This window comes from Melozone crissalis, unplaced genomic scaffold, assembly GCF_028551555.1.
Source record: "Melozone crissalis strain CALT ecotype California unplaced genomic scaffold, PUWL_Pcris_2 ptg000139l_1, whole genome shotgun sequence".
Taxonomy (NCBI): Eukaryota; Metazoa; Chordata; class Aves; order Passeriformes; family Passerellidae; genus Melozone; species Melozone crissalis.
Window position 1 is genome coordinate 4,190,779 of NW_026535912.1, and position 17,153 is coordinate 4,207,931.

The 17,153-nt window shown below is 51.8% G+C and overlaps 1 protein-coding gene across 1 annotated transcript; it reads left to right on the plus strand.

Moving 5' to 3' along the window:
• Window positions 1-8,074: 8,074 nt before the first annotated feature.
• Window positions 8,075-14,418, plus strand: LOC128948602 (HAUS augmin-like complex subunit 5). The gene is made up of 7 exons (XM_054293372.1): window positions 8,075-8,093; window positions 8,980-9,163; window positions 10,102-10,164; window positions 10,512-10,544; window positions 10,711-10,735; window positions 12,722-12,842; window positions 14,240-14,418. Exons 1-7 carry the CDS (start codon window positions 8,075-8,077, stop codon window positions 14,416-14,418), a joined length of 624 nt encoding a protein of 207 aa, XP_054149347.1.
• The last annotated feature ends 2,735 nt before the right edge of the window (window positions 14,419-17,153 follow it).

Consider the following 17,153-nt stretch of genomic DNA (forward strand, 5'->3'; position numbering starts at 1 on the left):
TGATGGCAGAGTCTGCTATATGGCCTCACATCTTGCTGTGTGATGTCACAGCCAGTTCTGTGATGTCACAAAACTCTCAAGAACTCAGTTCCATTGAAACACTGAAGTTTCTTGTACTTTGAAGAGATCCCTGTCAGGGACACAACTGAAAAAGTCTCCTCAGGTTCCAGTCAGAGCAGAACACTGGAGGCAGTGATGACAGGTGGGGACAAACAAGGCAAAGGTGTCTCTGGTGCTGAGCACACCTGGATGTGTTTCAGGAATGCCAAGGGCGAAGGCCTGAGCCCCAGCCCCTGACCAGACAGATCCTGTCCCTCCCTCCTTGCTCAGGGCTTTTCCCGGGATGGGCACTGGCATGTGGGGATGGGCAATGCCAAGGGCAGGAGCGTGGGGCGGCCCCTGCCAGGCTGCTGAGCAGGGACAAGGAGGCAATGAGGCCCCAGCCCTGCAAGGGTCACTTGTCCCCTCATGGCCTCAGGCCCAGGCCCAGCAGCCATGGCCAAAGTGCTGCCCAAGTTGGCTCTGTCAGGGCTGTCTTGCAGCTGCTGCCCATCCCTGTGCCCTGTGCCCTGTGCAGCCCAGGCTGTCCCACGGTGTCCCTGCCCTGCGCCTCTGTCCCTGCAGGCTGTCGGCATCCCCCGGCTGCCCCACCTGGCTGGGCCCTTCCTTTGCTGACAGCTCTGCCTCCTGCCTGCCCCTGCCTGCCCACACAAAGCCTTGGGCTGATACCAAAAGGGTTAATTCAATTTTTACCCTGCCTGTGAACTTTTAGCACAGGAACAAGGCATGCAGGGGCTGCTTTCCCATCAAGGATGGTTGGAAGAGAAGACATCTGGCTCAAGAATGCAGTGATAGAAAAAAGAAGGACTGAATCTGGGAATTTGGGGTGAGTTTTATGGTAATGCATAAATTGTAATACACGTTTTGTGGCGCTGGTAGAATTACATGTCCACATAAGTTTAGGAGTTATCCCTCACTAGACCTCAGGCCTGAATAAATGATCCCCTCATAAATAGCAAAGTAGTGTTAAGGAGCCTTATTCTGATATTTCGGAGACTTGGTGACAGCGAGGCCTCACAGAACCAAGGAGTCAGCGGTGATACTGAGCAAACTCATGGTACAAGGGTCCATTGTGACACAGTGGAACCCCATGGAACCAAAATCCATTTTATCACATTGGGGCCACATTGAACCAATGATCATTGTGATACTACAGGTCCAAGGAGACCATTGTGACTTTGAGAAACCTCTTGGTGACCATTCTGACCCAGCAAGGCCTTGTGGAACAAAGAGTCTGTTGTTAAACTGTGTCCTCATGGAACCAGGAGCCATTGTGGCACAGCATGGCCACGTGGAGCCAAGGGGCCACTGTGACACTGTGGATCCAAGGAGACCATTGTGACTGAGGAACCTCATGGAACCAAGAGTCCATTGTTCCACTGTGGGGCCCTGTGGAGCCAAGGGGAGCACAGGGACATTGTGGGGCCTCATGGAACAATGGAGACTCTTCTGACACTTTGGGACCCACTGGAACCAAGGGACCATTAGAGCATGGCAGGGCCTGGTGGAATCAAGGGGACTGCAGTGAACACTGTGGGTGTCCATGGGATGAAGGGTCAATTCTCACACTGTGGAACCAAGGATACCATTGTGACACTCTGGGGCATCATGGAACCAAACGTCCATTGTGACCCAGCAGGGCCTCATGAAACCATGGAGGCCATTTTTACACTTGGAGGCCTTGTGGAACCAAAGGGCCATTGTGGCACTTCAGGGCCTTGTGGAGCCATGGGGACCACAGTGACACTGTGGAGCTCCATGAAACCAATGGTCTGTTGTGACACTGCAAGGCCTTATGGGATCATGGAGACCATTGTGACACTGCAAGGCCTCATGGAAGCAAGGAACCACTGTAACACTATGGAGTCCTGGCAGGCCAAGGGGCAGTTGTCACACAGTTGGCACCATGGAACCAAGGAGGCCATTGTGACACTCCAGGGCCCCACGGAACTAAGGATCCATGGAACAGTGCAGGACCCCATGGAACCAAAGGTCCATTGGGACATTGCGGAGCCTCATGGAATCCTGGAGGCCATGATGACACTTGGAGGCCTCGTTGAATCAAGGGACTCTGCAGGGCCTCATGGAACCAAGGAGACCCTTCTGACACTGTGAGTCCCCTTGGAACCAAGGGTCCCTTGTGACACTGCAGCACCAAGGAGACCCCTGTGACACTGCCAGGCCTCATGGAAGCAAGGGACCATTGTGACACACTGGAGTCCCATGGAAACAAGAGGCCAGTGTGACACATCTGGGCCTCATGGAACCAAGGATCCAATATGACACCACCACTGTGACACTGCAGAGCCCCATGGAATCAAGGGAACAGGGAACAGGTCTGGTTGGCTTGGCCTGACTGGTCCAATTGCCCTTGGCATGTCGAGGGTCTCTTCTCATGTACCCCTGAAACCCTGGGGCTCTGGGCTTTCCTTCAAATGGAAAAGAACTGCCTTTCTCATTCAAGCATCCATGGCCAAAATGGGATTCCCCCTCCAAAATTCCCAATATCCAGGGATTGCTTCCAGACAAAAGCTGCCATTACAGACAGGTCTGGCTGCCCTTGTCTTCCTGAAAGCTGGGTCTCACCTGCCTTCAAACACTGGGGCTCAGTGCTTTCCTTCCTATGGAAAAGAACTGTCTCTCCTGCCCAGCTGGCCATATCTGAATTTGGTATTTTTCCTCCAAAATTCCTATGTTCAAGGGGTTTTCCTCCCAGACAAAAGCTCCCAGGACAGACAGCTCCGGCTGACCTTGGACTCTGGTGGTTGCCTCTATTGTGCCCTGAAACCCTGGGGCTGCACCCCTTCCTTCCTATGGAATGTAACCATCTTTCTTCTCCAGGTGCTCATGGCTGAAATTGGGACTCCAGCTCCAAAAGTCCTATATCCAAAGATTTCTCCTGCAGAAAAGCTGCCATTACAGACAGGTCTGGCTGGCCTTGGCCTCCTGAGGGCCAGCTCTCACCTGCCTTCCAAACACTGGGGCTCAGTGCTTTCCTTTCTGTGGAGAAGAATTCGCCTTCTCCAGGCCGAAATTGGCTGAAAATGAGATTCAACATTCAAAATTTCCAATATCCAAGAGTTGCTCCCAGACAAACCTGCCAATACAGAGAGACAGGCCTGGCCTTGGCCTCTGGCGACTGCAGGTCATCAGTCCCTGAAACACTGGGGCTCCGTGGTTTCCTTCCTATGGAGACCATTGTGACACTGTGGGGTTCCATGGAGCCAAAGGGCCGTTGTGATCCTGCAGGGCACCGTGGATCCATGGAGACCATTGTGGCATAGCAAGGCCCCAGGGAATCATGGAGACCATTGTGACACTGTGGGGCCCCAGGGAACCAAAGGGCCACTGTGACCCTGCAGGGCCTCATGGAAGCACGGGGCCATTGTGACACTGCAGAAGCAAGGAGAGCATTGTGACACTGCAGGGCCTCATGGAACCCAGGGAACATGGAACAGATCTGGCTGGCTTGGCCTCTCAGGGGCCACCTGACAGGTCCAGCTGATCTTGGAATACTGAGGGCTGCTTCTCATCAGCCCCTGGAGAACTGGGGCTTGGTGCTTTCCTTCCTATGGAAAAGAACCATCCCTCTTTCCAGGTGCCCACAGCCAAAACTGATACTCCCCCTGAAAAATTCCCTATCTGCAAGGGTTCTCCCAGGCAAAAGCTGCCAGGACAGAGAGCTCTGGCTGGCCTTGGCCTCTGCTGGTCACCTCTCATCTCAAGGAAGCCCTGAGGAAAGTATTTGAACAGGTTTGACTGCTGGGACGTCAATGAATCTCTCCTCCTCTGAAAAACTCAGATGCTGTTCTAATAATATATGCCTTTTTTTCTCATGGTGTATCATGCATGACTGTTGCCTTCTCAAGGCGTGGCAACCTGGTTCTCACTCCGGCACGGTGGCCCAAAGCCCAGGGTCACTCGGTCCACATGCTCCTGACACCAACGTGGTGGACAGCAAATGGCATTTATTGACGGGTCACCGGGGTTTTTATGGCTTGGGCAGTCAGTGTCATTTCCTTCTGCTCACGTCCGGCTGGGTGCGGCCAGGCACGGAGCAAAGGTCTGACTGCAGAGGGGGGGTGTCCTGACTGACCGTACAGCCCCATTCCTGCTGCACACACAGATCCCTGACTGACCGTACAGCCCCATTCCTGCTGTACACAGCCCTGACTGACCGTACAGCCCCATTCCTGCTGCACACACAGATCCCTGACTGACCGTACAGCCCCATTCCTGCTGTACACAGCCCTGACTGACCGTACAGACCCATTCCTGCTGTACACAGCCCTGACTGACCGTACAGCCCCATTCCTGCCGTACACAGCCCTGACTGACCGTACAGACCCATTCCTGCTGTACACAGCCCTGACTGACCGTACAGCCCCATTCCTGCCGCACACAGCCCTGACTGACCGTACAGCCCCATTCCTGCTGTACACAGCCCTGACTGACCGTACAGCCCCATTCCTGCTGTACACAGCCCTGACTGACCGTACAGCCCCATTCCTGCCGCACACACAGCCCTGACTGACCGTACAGCCCCATTCCTGTAACACACACACAGCCCTGACTGACCGTACAGCCCCATTCCTGCCGCACACACAGCCCTGACTGACCGTACAGCCCCATTCCTGCTGCACACACACAGCCCTGACTGACCGTACAGCCCTATTCCTGTAACACACACACAGCCCTGACTGACCGTACAGCCCCATTCCTGTAACACACACACAGCCCTGACTGACCGTACAGCCCCATTCCTGCTGCACACACAGATCCCTGACTGACCGTACAGCCCCATTCCTGCCGCACACACACAGCCCTGACTGACCGTACAGCTCCATTCCTGCTGCACACACAGCCCTGACTCTCCACAGAATTTTTGGGGATTTTGGGGTTTGAAATGGGAATTTTGGGGAATGTTGGAAGGAATTGGGGGATTTTTGGAAGAAATTCTGGGGGGATTTTGGGGGCATTTGGGGCATTTTGGGAAAATTGGGGGAATTTTTAGGACATTTGGGGGCTCCAGGTGGCGCCGGGCGGCACTGGGGGACAGCTCTAGGAAATTGGGGAAACTTGGGAAAATTTGTGGAAAATTTGTGGAATTTCTGGCATTTTTGGGGATTTTTGGGAATTTTGTTTGAGATTTTGGAAGGTTTTGGGGCACTTTCGGAGTTTAGGTGATTTTTAGGGGGAGTTTTGGGGTTTGAAATGGGAGTTTTGGGGGAAATTTTGGGGAGTTTTATGAAAATTTTGTGGCTTGAAATGGGATATTTGGGGGGAAAATTTGGGATGTTTTGGGATTTTTTTTGGATTTTGGAAGACATTTTTTAGGGATTTTGGGATTTTCTGGGAATTTTGAGGAATTTTGAGGAGATTTGGGGGCTCCAGGTGGTGCTGAGCAGCTCCAGGGCAGAGCTCTGGGAAATTCAAAGTTTTTTTAGGAAATTTGTGGAAATTTGGGGATGTTTTGGGATTTGGGGAAGTTTTAGGGGAGGTTTTGGGATTTTAAGGGGGTTTTATGGTGTTGAAATGGGAACTTTTGGGGTTTAAGTTGCAATTCTTAAAGGACTTTGGGGAAGTTTTGTGGGGTTTTCTTGACATTTTGGAAGGAATTTTGGTGCAGTTTGGGGGATTTTGGGGCCTCCAAACGGCCCCAGCTCAGGGAACAAGGGGATTTTTGAGGAAATTTTGGGATTTCTTGGGGAATTTTGGGGATTTTTTTAAATATTGGAAGGAATTTCAGGGAGATTTGTGGAAAGTTTGAAGAGTTTTGGGGAAATTCTGGGAAATTTTAGGAACTTTTGGGGCATTTTTGGGGTTGCAATGGGAATTTTTGGGAATTTTGTGGGACTTGGGGGGGATTTGGGGAAATGCTGAGGGGGTTTGGGTGTTTTGAGGGGAATTTTTGGGAATTTTGGGGGAATGGGGGGTTGGGAGTTGAAATGGGAATTTTTTGGGGTTGAAATGGAAATTTTTGGGAGAATTTGGGGGATTTTTTAGGTACATTGGGGAAATTTGGGGAGATTTGAAAAATTTTGGGGGAGTTTGGGAGGATTCTGGGAATTTTTAGGGGGATTTTGGGATTGAAATGGGAATTTTGGGGATGTTTTGGGAATGTTGGAAGGGATTTAGGGGATTTTTAGAAGAAATTTGGGGGGAGTTCGGGTGATTTTTGGGAATTTTGCAGGATTTTTGGGAATGAGGAAAGGAATTTGGGGGAGTTTTGGGGAAGTTTGGGGAATTTGGGGTCCAGCTCTGGGAATTTTGGGGATTTATGGGGATTGAAATGGGAATTTGGGGGAATTTTTGGGACTTTTTGGGAATTTTGGGGTTTCTGGGAGATTTTTGGGGGTTGAAATGGGAAAATTTTGGGGATTTTGTTTGATGTTTTGGGAATGGTGGAAGAGATTTTAGGGAATTTGGGGGGGATATCTGGGGGTCCTGGAGGGGATTTGGGGGAATTTTGGGGTTAAAATGGGAATTTTGAGGGACTGTAATGGGAAATTGGGCATTTTGGGGGGAATCTTAGGGAAATTGGTGGAATTTGGGATTTTTTGGGGAATTTTTAGGAATATTGGAAGGCGTTTGGGGGGAGTTTTGGGGGATTTTGTGGAGTCTTGGGGCTTTGGGATGTCCAGCTCTGGGAATATTGGAGACTTTTGGAATTTTGGGGGAATTTTGGGGAATTTGGGGGTCCTGGAATGGATTTGGGGCAGTTTTGGGGAAATCTGGGGAATAACTGGGAATTTTGGGGAGAATTTTTGGGAATTTGGGAAGAATTTGGGGGTCCAGTTCTGGGAAATTCAGAAATTTTGAGGATTTTTGAGAATTATTCTTAAACTTGGGGGATTCTGGAGGGCATTTGGGAAATTTTTAGAGAATTTTTGGGAGAATTTTGGGGATTTTTTGGAATATGAGGGGAATTTGGGTGAAAAATTCATTAAAAATTTGGGATTTTTGAGGGATTCTTTAAAATTTGGGGGATCCTGGAGTGGATTTGGGGGTTTAAAGAAGAAATTTTAGGGTTTAAAATGAAGGTTGAGGGATTGAAATGGGAATTTTGAGAGGATATGGGGAATTTTTGGGGCAATTTTGGAGTCTTAAAAGGATTTTTGGGGTTTAAATGGAATTTTTGGGGTTTCGTTGGGGTTTTGGGGGATTCAAATAAGAATTTTGAGGGTATTTTGGGTTTTAATTGTGATTTTGGGGGAATTTTAAGGAATTTTGGTGTTCAGCACTGGAAAAAATTCGAAATTTTGGGGAATTTTTGGGCATTTTTGGGTCCAGCTCTGGGAATTTGGTGAATTTTCAGGGTCCTGTGAGGAGTTTTTAAGAAATTTGGGAGAAAATTTTGAGAATTGTGGGGCATTTGGGCTTCTGGAGGAATCTGGGAGGAATTTGGGGAATTCTGGGAATATTTTGGAAATTTTGGGGAGGATTTGTGTTGTTTTGGGATATATTCGGGAAATCTTTTGGCATTTCGGCGCTTTCTGAGGGGATTTGAGGGGTTTTGGGGGGTCCCGAGGGGGATTTTTGTGGAATTTTGGGGGTTTTGGGGCGGTTTTTGGCGTTTTTGGGGCTCCCGGCCGAGCTCACCTTTTTTCTCCACCTTCACCTTGGCGGCCATCACGGCTCCGGACGCGTCCCTGGGGCCTGGCAGGGGTGAGAGGCTCGTGAGGGATCCCAAAAATCCCCCAAAATGCCCCAAAATCGCCTCAAATCCCCCCAAAATCCGCGCCCCCTTCTCACCGCCGCCCTCAGGAGCTGCCGCTTCCCGCCTTCCGTCGGCGCCACCTCCCACTGGTCGACCTGCCTGTCAATCATAGCTTGCAACCAATCAGCGGCCTTGAAGGCGGTATCTAAAGGCTGCGCCATTTTGGCTTTTTTCGACTACAATTCCCGTCATGCCCTGCGGCGGCAAAGTGAGCTATTAAACGCTGGACTCCAGGTCCCAGCATGCCTCGCGGCCTCTTAGAGCGCCACTGAAACGGGGCCAACAACTCCCGTCATGCCCTGCGGCACTACACGTAAGTATTGATGGCTGGCTTACAATTCCCTTCATGCTCCGCGGCCCCATAGAATCTAAAGGAAGCCCGGCCTACACCTCCCGTCATGCCACGCAGCCACACAGAGTGCCTGGTACACGCCCCCAAATTTCCCTCCAAACCCAAAGTTGCTCCTCAGTTGCCCCCCCGGACCCCCAAGTGCCTCCCAGGATTCCTAAGTGATCTCTCAGCCCCCACTCAGGACCTCCGAGTGCCCTCACGGACTCCCAGGTGCCCCCCTAAACCTCCCCCCGCCCCACAGACCCTCAGTCTGCGCCTACAATTCCTATGCTGCCCAGAGCCTACAACTCCCATCATCCCCCGCGCCCCACAGAAGCCAGGTAAAGCCAGGATCCAGCTCACCAGGTGACCCTGAGTGCCCTCAGACCCAAAGTTCCCCTCGGGTGTCTTTTAAGTGTCCCTTAAATGGCTCCTCTGACCCATAAGTGGCCCTTAGGACCCCGAAGTGCCCCCAGACCCCCAAGTTTCCCCATCGACCAACTTCCTGGTTTACAGCTCCCATCATGCCCCGCGACGCCCATTGAGTTCCATTACAAACACGCATACAACTCCCATCAGCCCCCGCGCCCTATAGAGAATCATTATAACCCATAGAGTCCCATAGAGAATCATTATAACCCATAGAGCCCCATTACAGGTGTGCATACAACTCCCATCAGGCCCCACGCCCCATAGAGAATCATTATAACCCATAGAGCCCCATTACAAACACGCATACAACTCCCATCATCCCCCCCGCCCCATAGAGAATCATTACAGCCACGCCTACAACCCCCATCCTGCCTCGCGCACCACAGCGCCCCTGTTACTCGCTTACAACTCCCGTAATGCCCCGCGCCTCCCATAGCCCATCACTGCATGCCCCGCCCCTCCCGCACTACAACTCCCGTGCTGGCCCGCGGCGCTTTTCCCGCGGTTTTTCGCTCTCCTCAGCGCCCCCTGGCCATGATGGCGGAGGCGCTGGAGCGGTGGCTCTGGGAGGAGATGGAGCTGCCGCCCTCCGCCATCCCCTCCCCGGCCGCGCTCCGCAGGTCGGGACCAGCCGGGGACCCCCATGGGGACCCCCCTGAGGCGGGGAGGGGCCGGGGGGTTTCGGGCTGCCGGGGGTGGAAACCCCCCGAGGGCTCCGTGAGGGGAGAGCGGGAATGTGGGGGGGGGCTGAGGAGGTTTGGGGTCCCTTTGGAGGGTCCTGAGAGGTTTTGGGGAGTCCTGGGGGGATTTTGGGCTCCCTCTGGAGAGTACTGGGAGGTTTTGGGGTCCCTTTGGAGAGTACTGGGGAGGTTTTGGGGTTCCTTTAGAAGATCCTGGAAGGGTTTGGGGGTCCCCTTGGAGGATCCTGGAGGAATTTTGGGGGTCCTGAAGGGATTTTGGGGTCCCTATGAAACATCCTGGGGCGTTTTGGGGTCCCCTTGGAGGGTCCTGAGGGGGTTTTAGGGGTCCTGAGTGAATTTTGCGTCCTCTTGGAGGGTCTGAGGGGGTTTAGGGGTGCTGGGGGGATTTTGGGGTCCTTTTGGGTGGTCCTGTGTGAGTTTTGGGGTCCTTTTGAGGGGTCCTTGGGGGATTTTGGGGTCCCTTTAGAGGGCCCTGGGTGGGTTTGGGGGTCCTGAGGTGGTTTTGCGGTCTCTTTGGAGGGTCCTGAGAGGTTTTGGGGAGTCCTGGGGGGATTTTGGGCTCCCTCTGGAGAGTTCTGGGGGGTTTTGGGGTCCCTTTGGAGGGTCCTGGGGATGCTTTTGGGGTCCTTTAGGAGGTCCTGGAGAATTTGGGGTCCCCTTGAAGGGTCCCTTGGGAGGTTTTGGGGGGTCCTGTGGGGATTTTGGGGTCCCTTTGGGGGGTCCTGAGGGGTCCTTTTGGGGTCCCTTTTAGGGCATCCTGAGTGGATTTGGGGGTTCCTGGGGGTGATTTTCGGGTTCCTGGGTGAATTTTATGGTCACCCCCAAATGTTGGGGTGCCCCAATTCCCTCCCCTGCAGGCTCTGCTCCGGCCCCGCAGCCCCCATTTGGGATTACGTCACCCGCCACGTCCGGAACCAGCGGTGAGGGGGGACCCCAACATTGGGGAGAGTGAAAAACCCCAAAAATTGAAAGGGGACCCCAAAATTTAAGGGGAAGGAGGGGGAGATGCTTTCCGGGCCTACAGCTCCCATCATCCCCCGCGCCCCACTGAGTTCCATTATAGCCAAGCCTACAACTCCCATCATGCTCCACGCCCCATTCAGTGTCATTATGGCCGGCATACAGCTCCCATCACGCCCTGCACCGCCCATAGAGCATCATTGCAGGCCCCACCCCCCTGAACTACAGCTCCCATCATGCCCCGCGCCACTTTTCCCGCTCTTTTTCCCGGTTCTCCCCTCACAGAATTTTTGGGGTGTCCCCACAGGAACGTGAAGAAGATCCGAGGAAATCTGCGCTTGTATCCGAAATTTTGGGGGATCCTCAAAAATTTGGGGGTTCCTGGGATAGAAAATTCTGGAAACCCCAAAATCTGGGGTGGGGGTTCCCAAATTTGGGGGTTCAACCTTCAGTTGAAGGGGAGATTTTTGGGGGATCCCCAAATTGTTCCTTAACTCGGGGCTCAGGTACGGGCACCTGCAGGAGCTGGAGGTGAGGGTGACCCAAAACCTGAGGGGGAATTGGGGTCAGATTTGGGGTGGGGAACCCAAAATTTGGGGAGGTTCCCTCAGATTTGGGGACATTTTGGGGAAATTTTGGGATTTTTGGGGAATTTTCAGGAATTTTAAGGGATTTTTTTGGATTTTGGGGGATCTTTTTTGATTTTTGGAGGGGATTTGAGGGAATTTTGGGGGGTCCAGGGGAGTTTTGGAGCTTGAAATGGGATTTTTTTTGTGGGCAAAATGCAAAATTTTTGGAGAATGTTTTTGGGTTTGGTGGGAATTTTGGGAGGGATTTGGGGGGTTTGGGGCATTTAAAAGTGATTTTTCGGGGGATTTTTTGGGGAATTTTGAGGATTTTTTGCGGGACTTTTGGGATTTTTCAGGGGTTTTGGGGAATTTTGGAAATGACTTTGGGGAGTTTTTGGGATTTTTTGACAATCTCAGGGATATCTGGGTGAATTTTGGGGGGAATTCAGGCGGATTTGGGGTCCATTTTGAGCCTCATTTTTGTGGGATTTTGAGGGGTATTGGGAATTTTTGGGGAGAATTTTGGGTGATTTTTGGGGAGAATTTTGGGGGTTTTTTTGGGATTTTTAGGGGGATTTTGTGGATGTTTTCGGGAATTTTTTGGGGAATTTTTTTAGAATTTTCGGGGATTTTTGGATATTTGGGAATTTTCAGGTTTTTGGGAATTTTGAAAAAGATTTTGGGATTCTTTGACAATCTCAGGGCTACTTGAGGGGATTTTGGGGTGAATTTGGGAGGATTTAGGGTCAATTTTGAGCCTCATTTTTGTGGCATTTTGGGGTTTTTGGGAGTTTTTGGGGGAATTTTGTGGATTTTTTGGGGGGAATTTTGGTGGAAATTTTGGGGGGAATTTGAAGGATTTTTTGGGGGGGCAATTTTGGGGATTTTTTGGAGGATTTGGAGCCATTTTAACCCTCATTTGTGTGGAATTTTTGGGTTCTTTTGTGGGGTTTTCCCGTTAGTTTGGAAGTTTTGGGTATCATGAGGACGCGGGGCACAATCTCAGGGATTTTGGGGTGAATTTTGGGCAGATTTGGGTCCATTTTGAGCCTCATTTTTATTAAATTTTGGGGATTTTTGGGGGGCAATTTTTGGGAGATTTTTTCAGGGAGATTTGGGGGGGAATTTGGGGAATTTTGGGGATTTTTGGGGGAATTTTTGGGATTATTTTGGAGGGGAATTTTGGGTGAATTTGGACGGATTTGGGGGTTGATTTTGAGCCTCATTTTGGTTTTTTTGGTGGGATTTCCCCAAACTTTGGGAGTTTTGGGTATCATGAGAACCCTGGGCCCAATCTCAGGGATATTGGGGTGAATTTTGGGTGCATTTTGGGCTGAATTCGGGTGGATTTGGGTCCATTTTGAGCTTCATTTTTATAAAATCTTGGGGGTTTTGGGGGAATTTTGGGATTTTTTTTGAGCCTTGTTTTTATAAAATTTGTGGGGATTTTTGGGGGGAGTTTTGGGGGGAATTTTGGAGAGTTTTTGGGGATTTTTTTTCGGGGAATTTTGGGGTCAATTTTGTGCCTCATTTTTGCGGGATTTTGGGGTATTTTTTGTGGGATTTTTCTCGGTTTTTTTGTGAGCTTTGAGTGTTGTGAGAACCTAGGGCACAATCTCAGGGATGTTGGGGTGAATTTGGGCGGATTTGGGTCAATTTTGAGCCTCATTTTTGGGGGTTTTCTCTTTTTTGGGGGGAGTTTTGGGTATCGTGAGGACGCTGGGCACAATCTCAGGGATATTGTGGTGAATTTTGAGGTGAATTTGGTCAGATTTGGGCCAATTTTAATCCTCATTTTTGTGGAATTTTGGGTTTTTTGTGGGGTTTTGTCAATATTTTGAGAGTTTTGGGTATCGTGAGAACCCTGGGCACACTCCCAGGTACATTTGGGTGAATTTTGGCTGAATTCTGCCTGAATTGTGGCGCTTTTGGGCCCGTTTTGGCGCAGGCCGCTCCAGCTCGGCCGGGCCAGCAGGGGGCGCTGCGCGCGGCCGTGGAGCGGCTCCGGAAGGAGGTGCGGGACCTGGGGGACGCCATTGCGGACGCACAGGAAACGGCGCAGCGCCTCGGTGAGTCCGGCCGGAAACGCGGCCCCCGCACAAAGGTTCCTACCCTCCAAACCTCCATTTCGGGGGCTCCCCACCCCCAAATTTTGGGGTCCGCGCCATTTCTGGGGTCTCATGATGCCCCTAAGTCCCAATTTTGGGGTCCTTACCAGAAATTTGGGATTCCTTGCCCACTCAAAACCCCAATTTTGCGGTCCCTGACCCTCCCCTAACCCCAAGTTTGGGGTCCCTGATGCTCCCAAACCCCAATTTTGGGGTCCCTGAACACCCCAGCCCCAAATTTGGGGTCCCTTTCCCCAATTTTAGGGTCCCAGCACCCCCAAAACCCCAACTTTGTGGTCCGATGTCCTCCTGGACCCCAATTTTGGGGTCCTTGAGCCACTAAAGCCCCAGTTTGGCATCTTCACCCTAAATTTTGGGGTCCCCTTTCCCAATTTTGGAGTCCCTGGACCCCCTCCCCCCCCCAACCCCAATTTTTGGCTCCTTACTGTATTTTGGGGTCTCTACCCCCAAATTTTGGGGTCCCCCTGATTTGCAGTGTCCCAGAACTCCCATAATCCCGATTTTGGGGTTCCTGACCCCCCCAAACCCCAGTTTTCGAGACCCATCCCCAATTTTGGAGTCTCAGGAACCCCCAAACCCCAATTTTTCTCCAAGCCCTAAATTTACGGTCCCGTTCCCCCTTTTTGAGCTCCCAGGACCACCAAAACCCCAAATCTGGGGTCCCTGAACCCTCAAACCACAAATTTTGGGGTCCTTTCCCCATTTTTAGGGTCTCTGATCGAGGCCAAACCCCAATTCTGGGATCCCTGATGAACTCAAACCCCAATTTTGGGGTTCCATGTCCTCCTAGACCCCAATTTTGGGGTCCCCTTCCTCAATTTTGGGGTCCCTGTTCCCCCTAAATCCCAATTTTTGGGTCCCCTTCCCCAATTTTAGGGTCTCAGACCGCCCCCGGACTCCAATTTTGGGGTCCCTACCCCTAAATTTTGGGACCCCTTCCCCATTTTTAGGGTCCCAGACCCCCCCTAAACCCCAAATTTGGGGTCCCTGAACCCCCCAAACCTCAATTTTGCGGTCCCCATCCCCATTTTTAGGATCCCTGAGCCCCTCTAAACCCCAATTTTGAGATTTTCACCCCCAAATTTTGAGTTCCTCCCCCAATTTTGGGGTCCCGTGACCCCCCCAAATCCCAAATTTGGGATCCCTGAACCCCCCAAACCCCAATTTTGGGGTCCCTTCCCCAATATTTTGGGTCCCAGGATCCCCCTAAACCCCAAATTTGGGATCCTCACCGCAATTTCGGGGTCCCTTCCCTCAGTTTCGGGCTCCCTGACCCCCCAAACCCCAAATTTGGGGGTTCTCACCCCAAACCTTTGGGGTGCCCCTTTCCCCCCCAGACGCCTTGCTGGAGGAGGCGCAGAGCCGGCGGTGGGCGGAGCTTCAGCGAGGGGCGGAGCTTCGGCTGCTGGGGGTGGAGCTTCAGCGAGAGGCGGAGCTTCAGCGAGGGGCGGAGTCGGGCCCGGCTGGGCTGCGGGACGGCCACGAGGAGGCGCTGAGGGCAATCCATAAAAGGTAAAAGGGGCGGGGCCTGAAGGGGCAGGGTGGAAGGGGCGGGGCCTTGCAGTGTTTCCTTATATGGGCAGTGGGGGAATTTGGGGGATTTTTAGATTTTTTGGTCCCTGACTGAATTTTGGGGCCCTTCAGGGGATTTTGGGTGATTTTTGAGGGGATTTTGGAGGATTCTCTGGGACTTGGGAGGATTTTGAAGGGTTTTCAAGAGATTTTTTGTGTCTCTCGGGGATTGTGAGGAGATTTTGGGGCATTTTGAGGAGAATTAGGGGTCCCTAAAGCATTTTTTGAGGATTTTGGGTTCCTCAGGCAATTTTGAGACAATTTGAAGGATTTTGAGGGGATTTTGTATTCCTACTGGGATTTTGGGAAAATTTGAAGGGTTTTGATGAGGTTTTGGGGTCCGTGAGGGGATTTTTGAAGAATTTTGTGGTTCCTGAGGGGATTTTGGGGTCCCTGGTGGGAATTTTCAGATTTTGGAGGACTATGAGGAAATTTTGATCAGATTTTTGGGTCTCTGAGAGGATTTTGGGGGGATTGTGAGGCAATTTTTGCTTTCTGGGGGGATTTTTGGGGTTCCTGAGTGGATTTTGGGGTTTCTGAGGGGATTTTTTTGGAATTTGGGGAGATTTTGGGGTCCCTGAGGGATTTTGGGGGGACTTGAGGGATTTTTGGGGGGATTTTGTGTTCCTAAGGGGATCTGGGGAGATTGTGAAGAAATTTTGAGGGGTTTTGGTTGATTTTGAGAAGACTTTGGGTTTTTTGATGGGATTTTTGGAGTTCCTGAGTGGATTATGGGTAAATTTGGGGGATTTTGGGGCATTTTGAGGAGATTTTTGGTATTTTGAAAGACTTTTGGGTCCTCTCAGGCTGGGCCTATCCCGGGAGGAGTTGTCAGCCATCTTGGCCGCAGGGGCGGAGCCGGAAGTGCTGGTGAGTGGGCGGAGCCTGACATGGTGGGCGGGGCCTGGAGACCATTCAGGGACCCCAAAATCAGCCCAGGACCCCCTGAAAATCCCCAAATTCCCCCAACCCCTCCCCCTCCGCAGGTGTCAATCAAGGCCCTGTGCAAGGCCAGGGAGGCGGAGCTCCAGAGGCCACATCCACACAGGTAAGCCACACCCCTTCCTCCTTAACCCCCAATTAACCCCTCAATTAATCAATTAATTAATGAACTCCAGAGCTGCCAATCACCCCAGGAAGGCTCAGGAGGCTCCAGATTGGTCGGAACAGGCTGAGGTGGGCGTGGCTGGCTGGGGGAGGGGGCGTGGCTCTGCTCAGGCCACGCCCTCTGCTCTGATTCGTGATGCCCCCTACAGGCTGTACTGATTGGCCACAGCCCAGAGGCGGTGCTTTGGGCGCTGGAGGTCCTGGCCAATCAGAGCACAAGGTGGGTGGGGCCTGAAGGAGTGGGTGGGGCTTAAAGGGGAGGAAGTGGCCAAAAGAATGGGAGGGTCTTAAAGGGGTGGGTGTGGCTTAAAGAGACGAGTGGAGCTTAAAGTGTGGGTGTGGCCTAAGAGGGTGGGTGGGGCTTTATTATGTATGGGGGGGCTCAAAAGGTGGGTGGGGCTTAAAGGGGTGGGTGGGGCTTAAAAGGGTGGGTGGGGCTCAAAGGGATTAACTGGATTTAATGGTGGGTGGGACTTCAATGAGTGGGTGGGACTTAAATATGTGGGTGGGGCTTAAATTGTGAGTGGAGCTTAAATGGATGGAGTGGGCTTAAAAGGGGTGGGTGTGGCACAAGTGGGTGGAGCTTAAATGGTGGGTGGGGCTTAAAGGAATGGATGGGTCCTAAAGAGGTGGGTGGGGGCTTTAAAAGGTGGGTGGGGCTTAAAGGGATGGGTGTGGCTTAATGAGAATAGGTGTGGCTTAATGGGCTGGGTGTGCCTTTGTCCTGGTTTAGGACAAATTAGGGGAAATCTCCAAAAGGGAGTCCCCCCCCAAAAAAAACAAACCTCCAACCACCCCTCCCCCCCCCAATACCGGGTTCGGGAAGGAATTCCTTGGAGGAGCAAAGTGGAAAACAAAACCTATTTATTGACAAATAACAAAAGAACACTCCCCAACACAAGAAAAGAAAAGAAGACCAGTCGGTGTTGTGGAGGATGCCGAGCGTCTCTCGCAGGCTCCGGAGATCCCGCCAGACGTCGGACGTCCCAGGTCAGGTCCAGAGCCGGTCCAGTATCTTCAGGGGAGGGTAAGAAAGAGAGGACGAAAGAAAAGGGAAAAAAAAAACAGCGCAGAAAGCAGCAAAGGGAAAAAAAGGCAGCTATCAGCTAGGGCTAAGGCAGTAGCAAGCAAGCAAGCAAAGCGGCAAGCAAAAGCGAGCAGGCCAGCCAGCCAAGCAGCCAAAAGCCAAAGTGCACCCAGTCCCCCTCCCTCCTCCCTCCCCGCCCCGCCGCGGCAAGACGGCCGGGGGCGGGGGGGGGGAAGAGAGAGAGAAAAAACACAGCTGCCAGACACAACACACGATATTGGGATAAAGTATTGGGATGAAGGTTGTCACCCCACGACACTCCACCCCTTATCCCATATCGTGAACATACAATAAAAAACTTTCATTTCACTTACTCACACCTTTGACACTTACGCATTCCTCTCATCTTATTTGCTCAGACCTTTGACACTTACAGTTTCCTTCTGTCTCACATTCAGCAAACAATGGCATTCATATATGAGCCTTATCCCACAATCAGGTCTCCCTGAGGTACACACCGTGTTGTTCCATCTTTCTGCATTATC

Bases quoted from the DNA above. Each gene is read 5' to 3' on its own strand.
- LOC128948602 (XM_054293372.1), top strand. The intron at 10,545-10,710 runs GTATCCGAAATT...CTCGGGGCTCAG, and splicing joins ATCCGAGGAAATCTGCGCTT to GTACGGGCACCTGCAGGAGC. The intron at 10,736-12,721 runs GTGAGGGTGACC...GTTTTGGCGCAG, and splicing joins GGCACCTGCAGGAGCTGGAG to GCCGCTCCAGCTCGGCCGGG.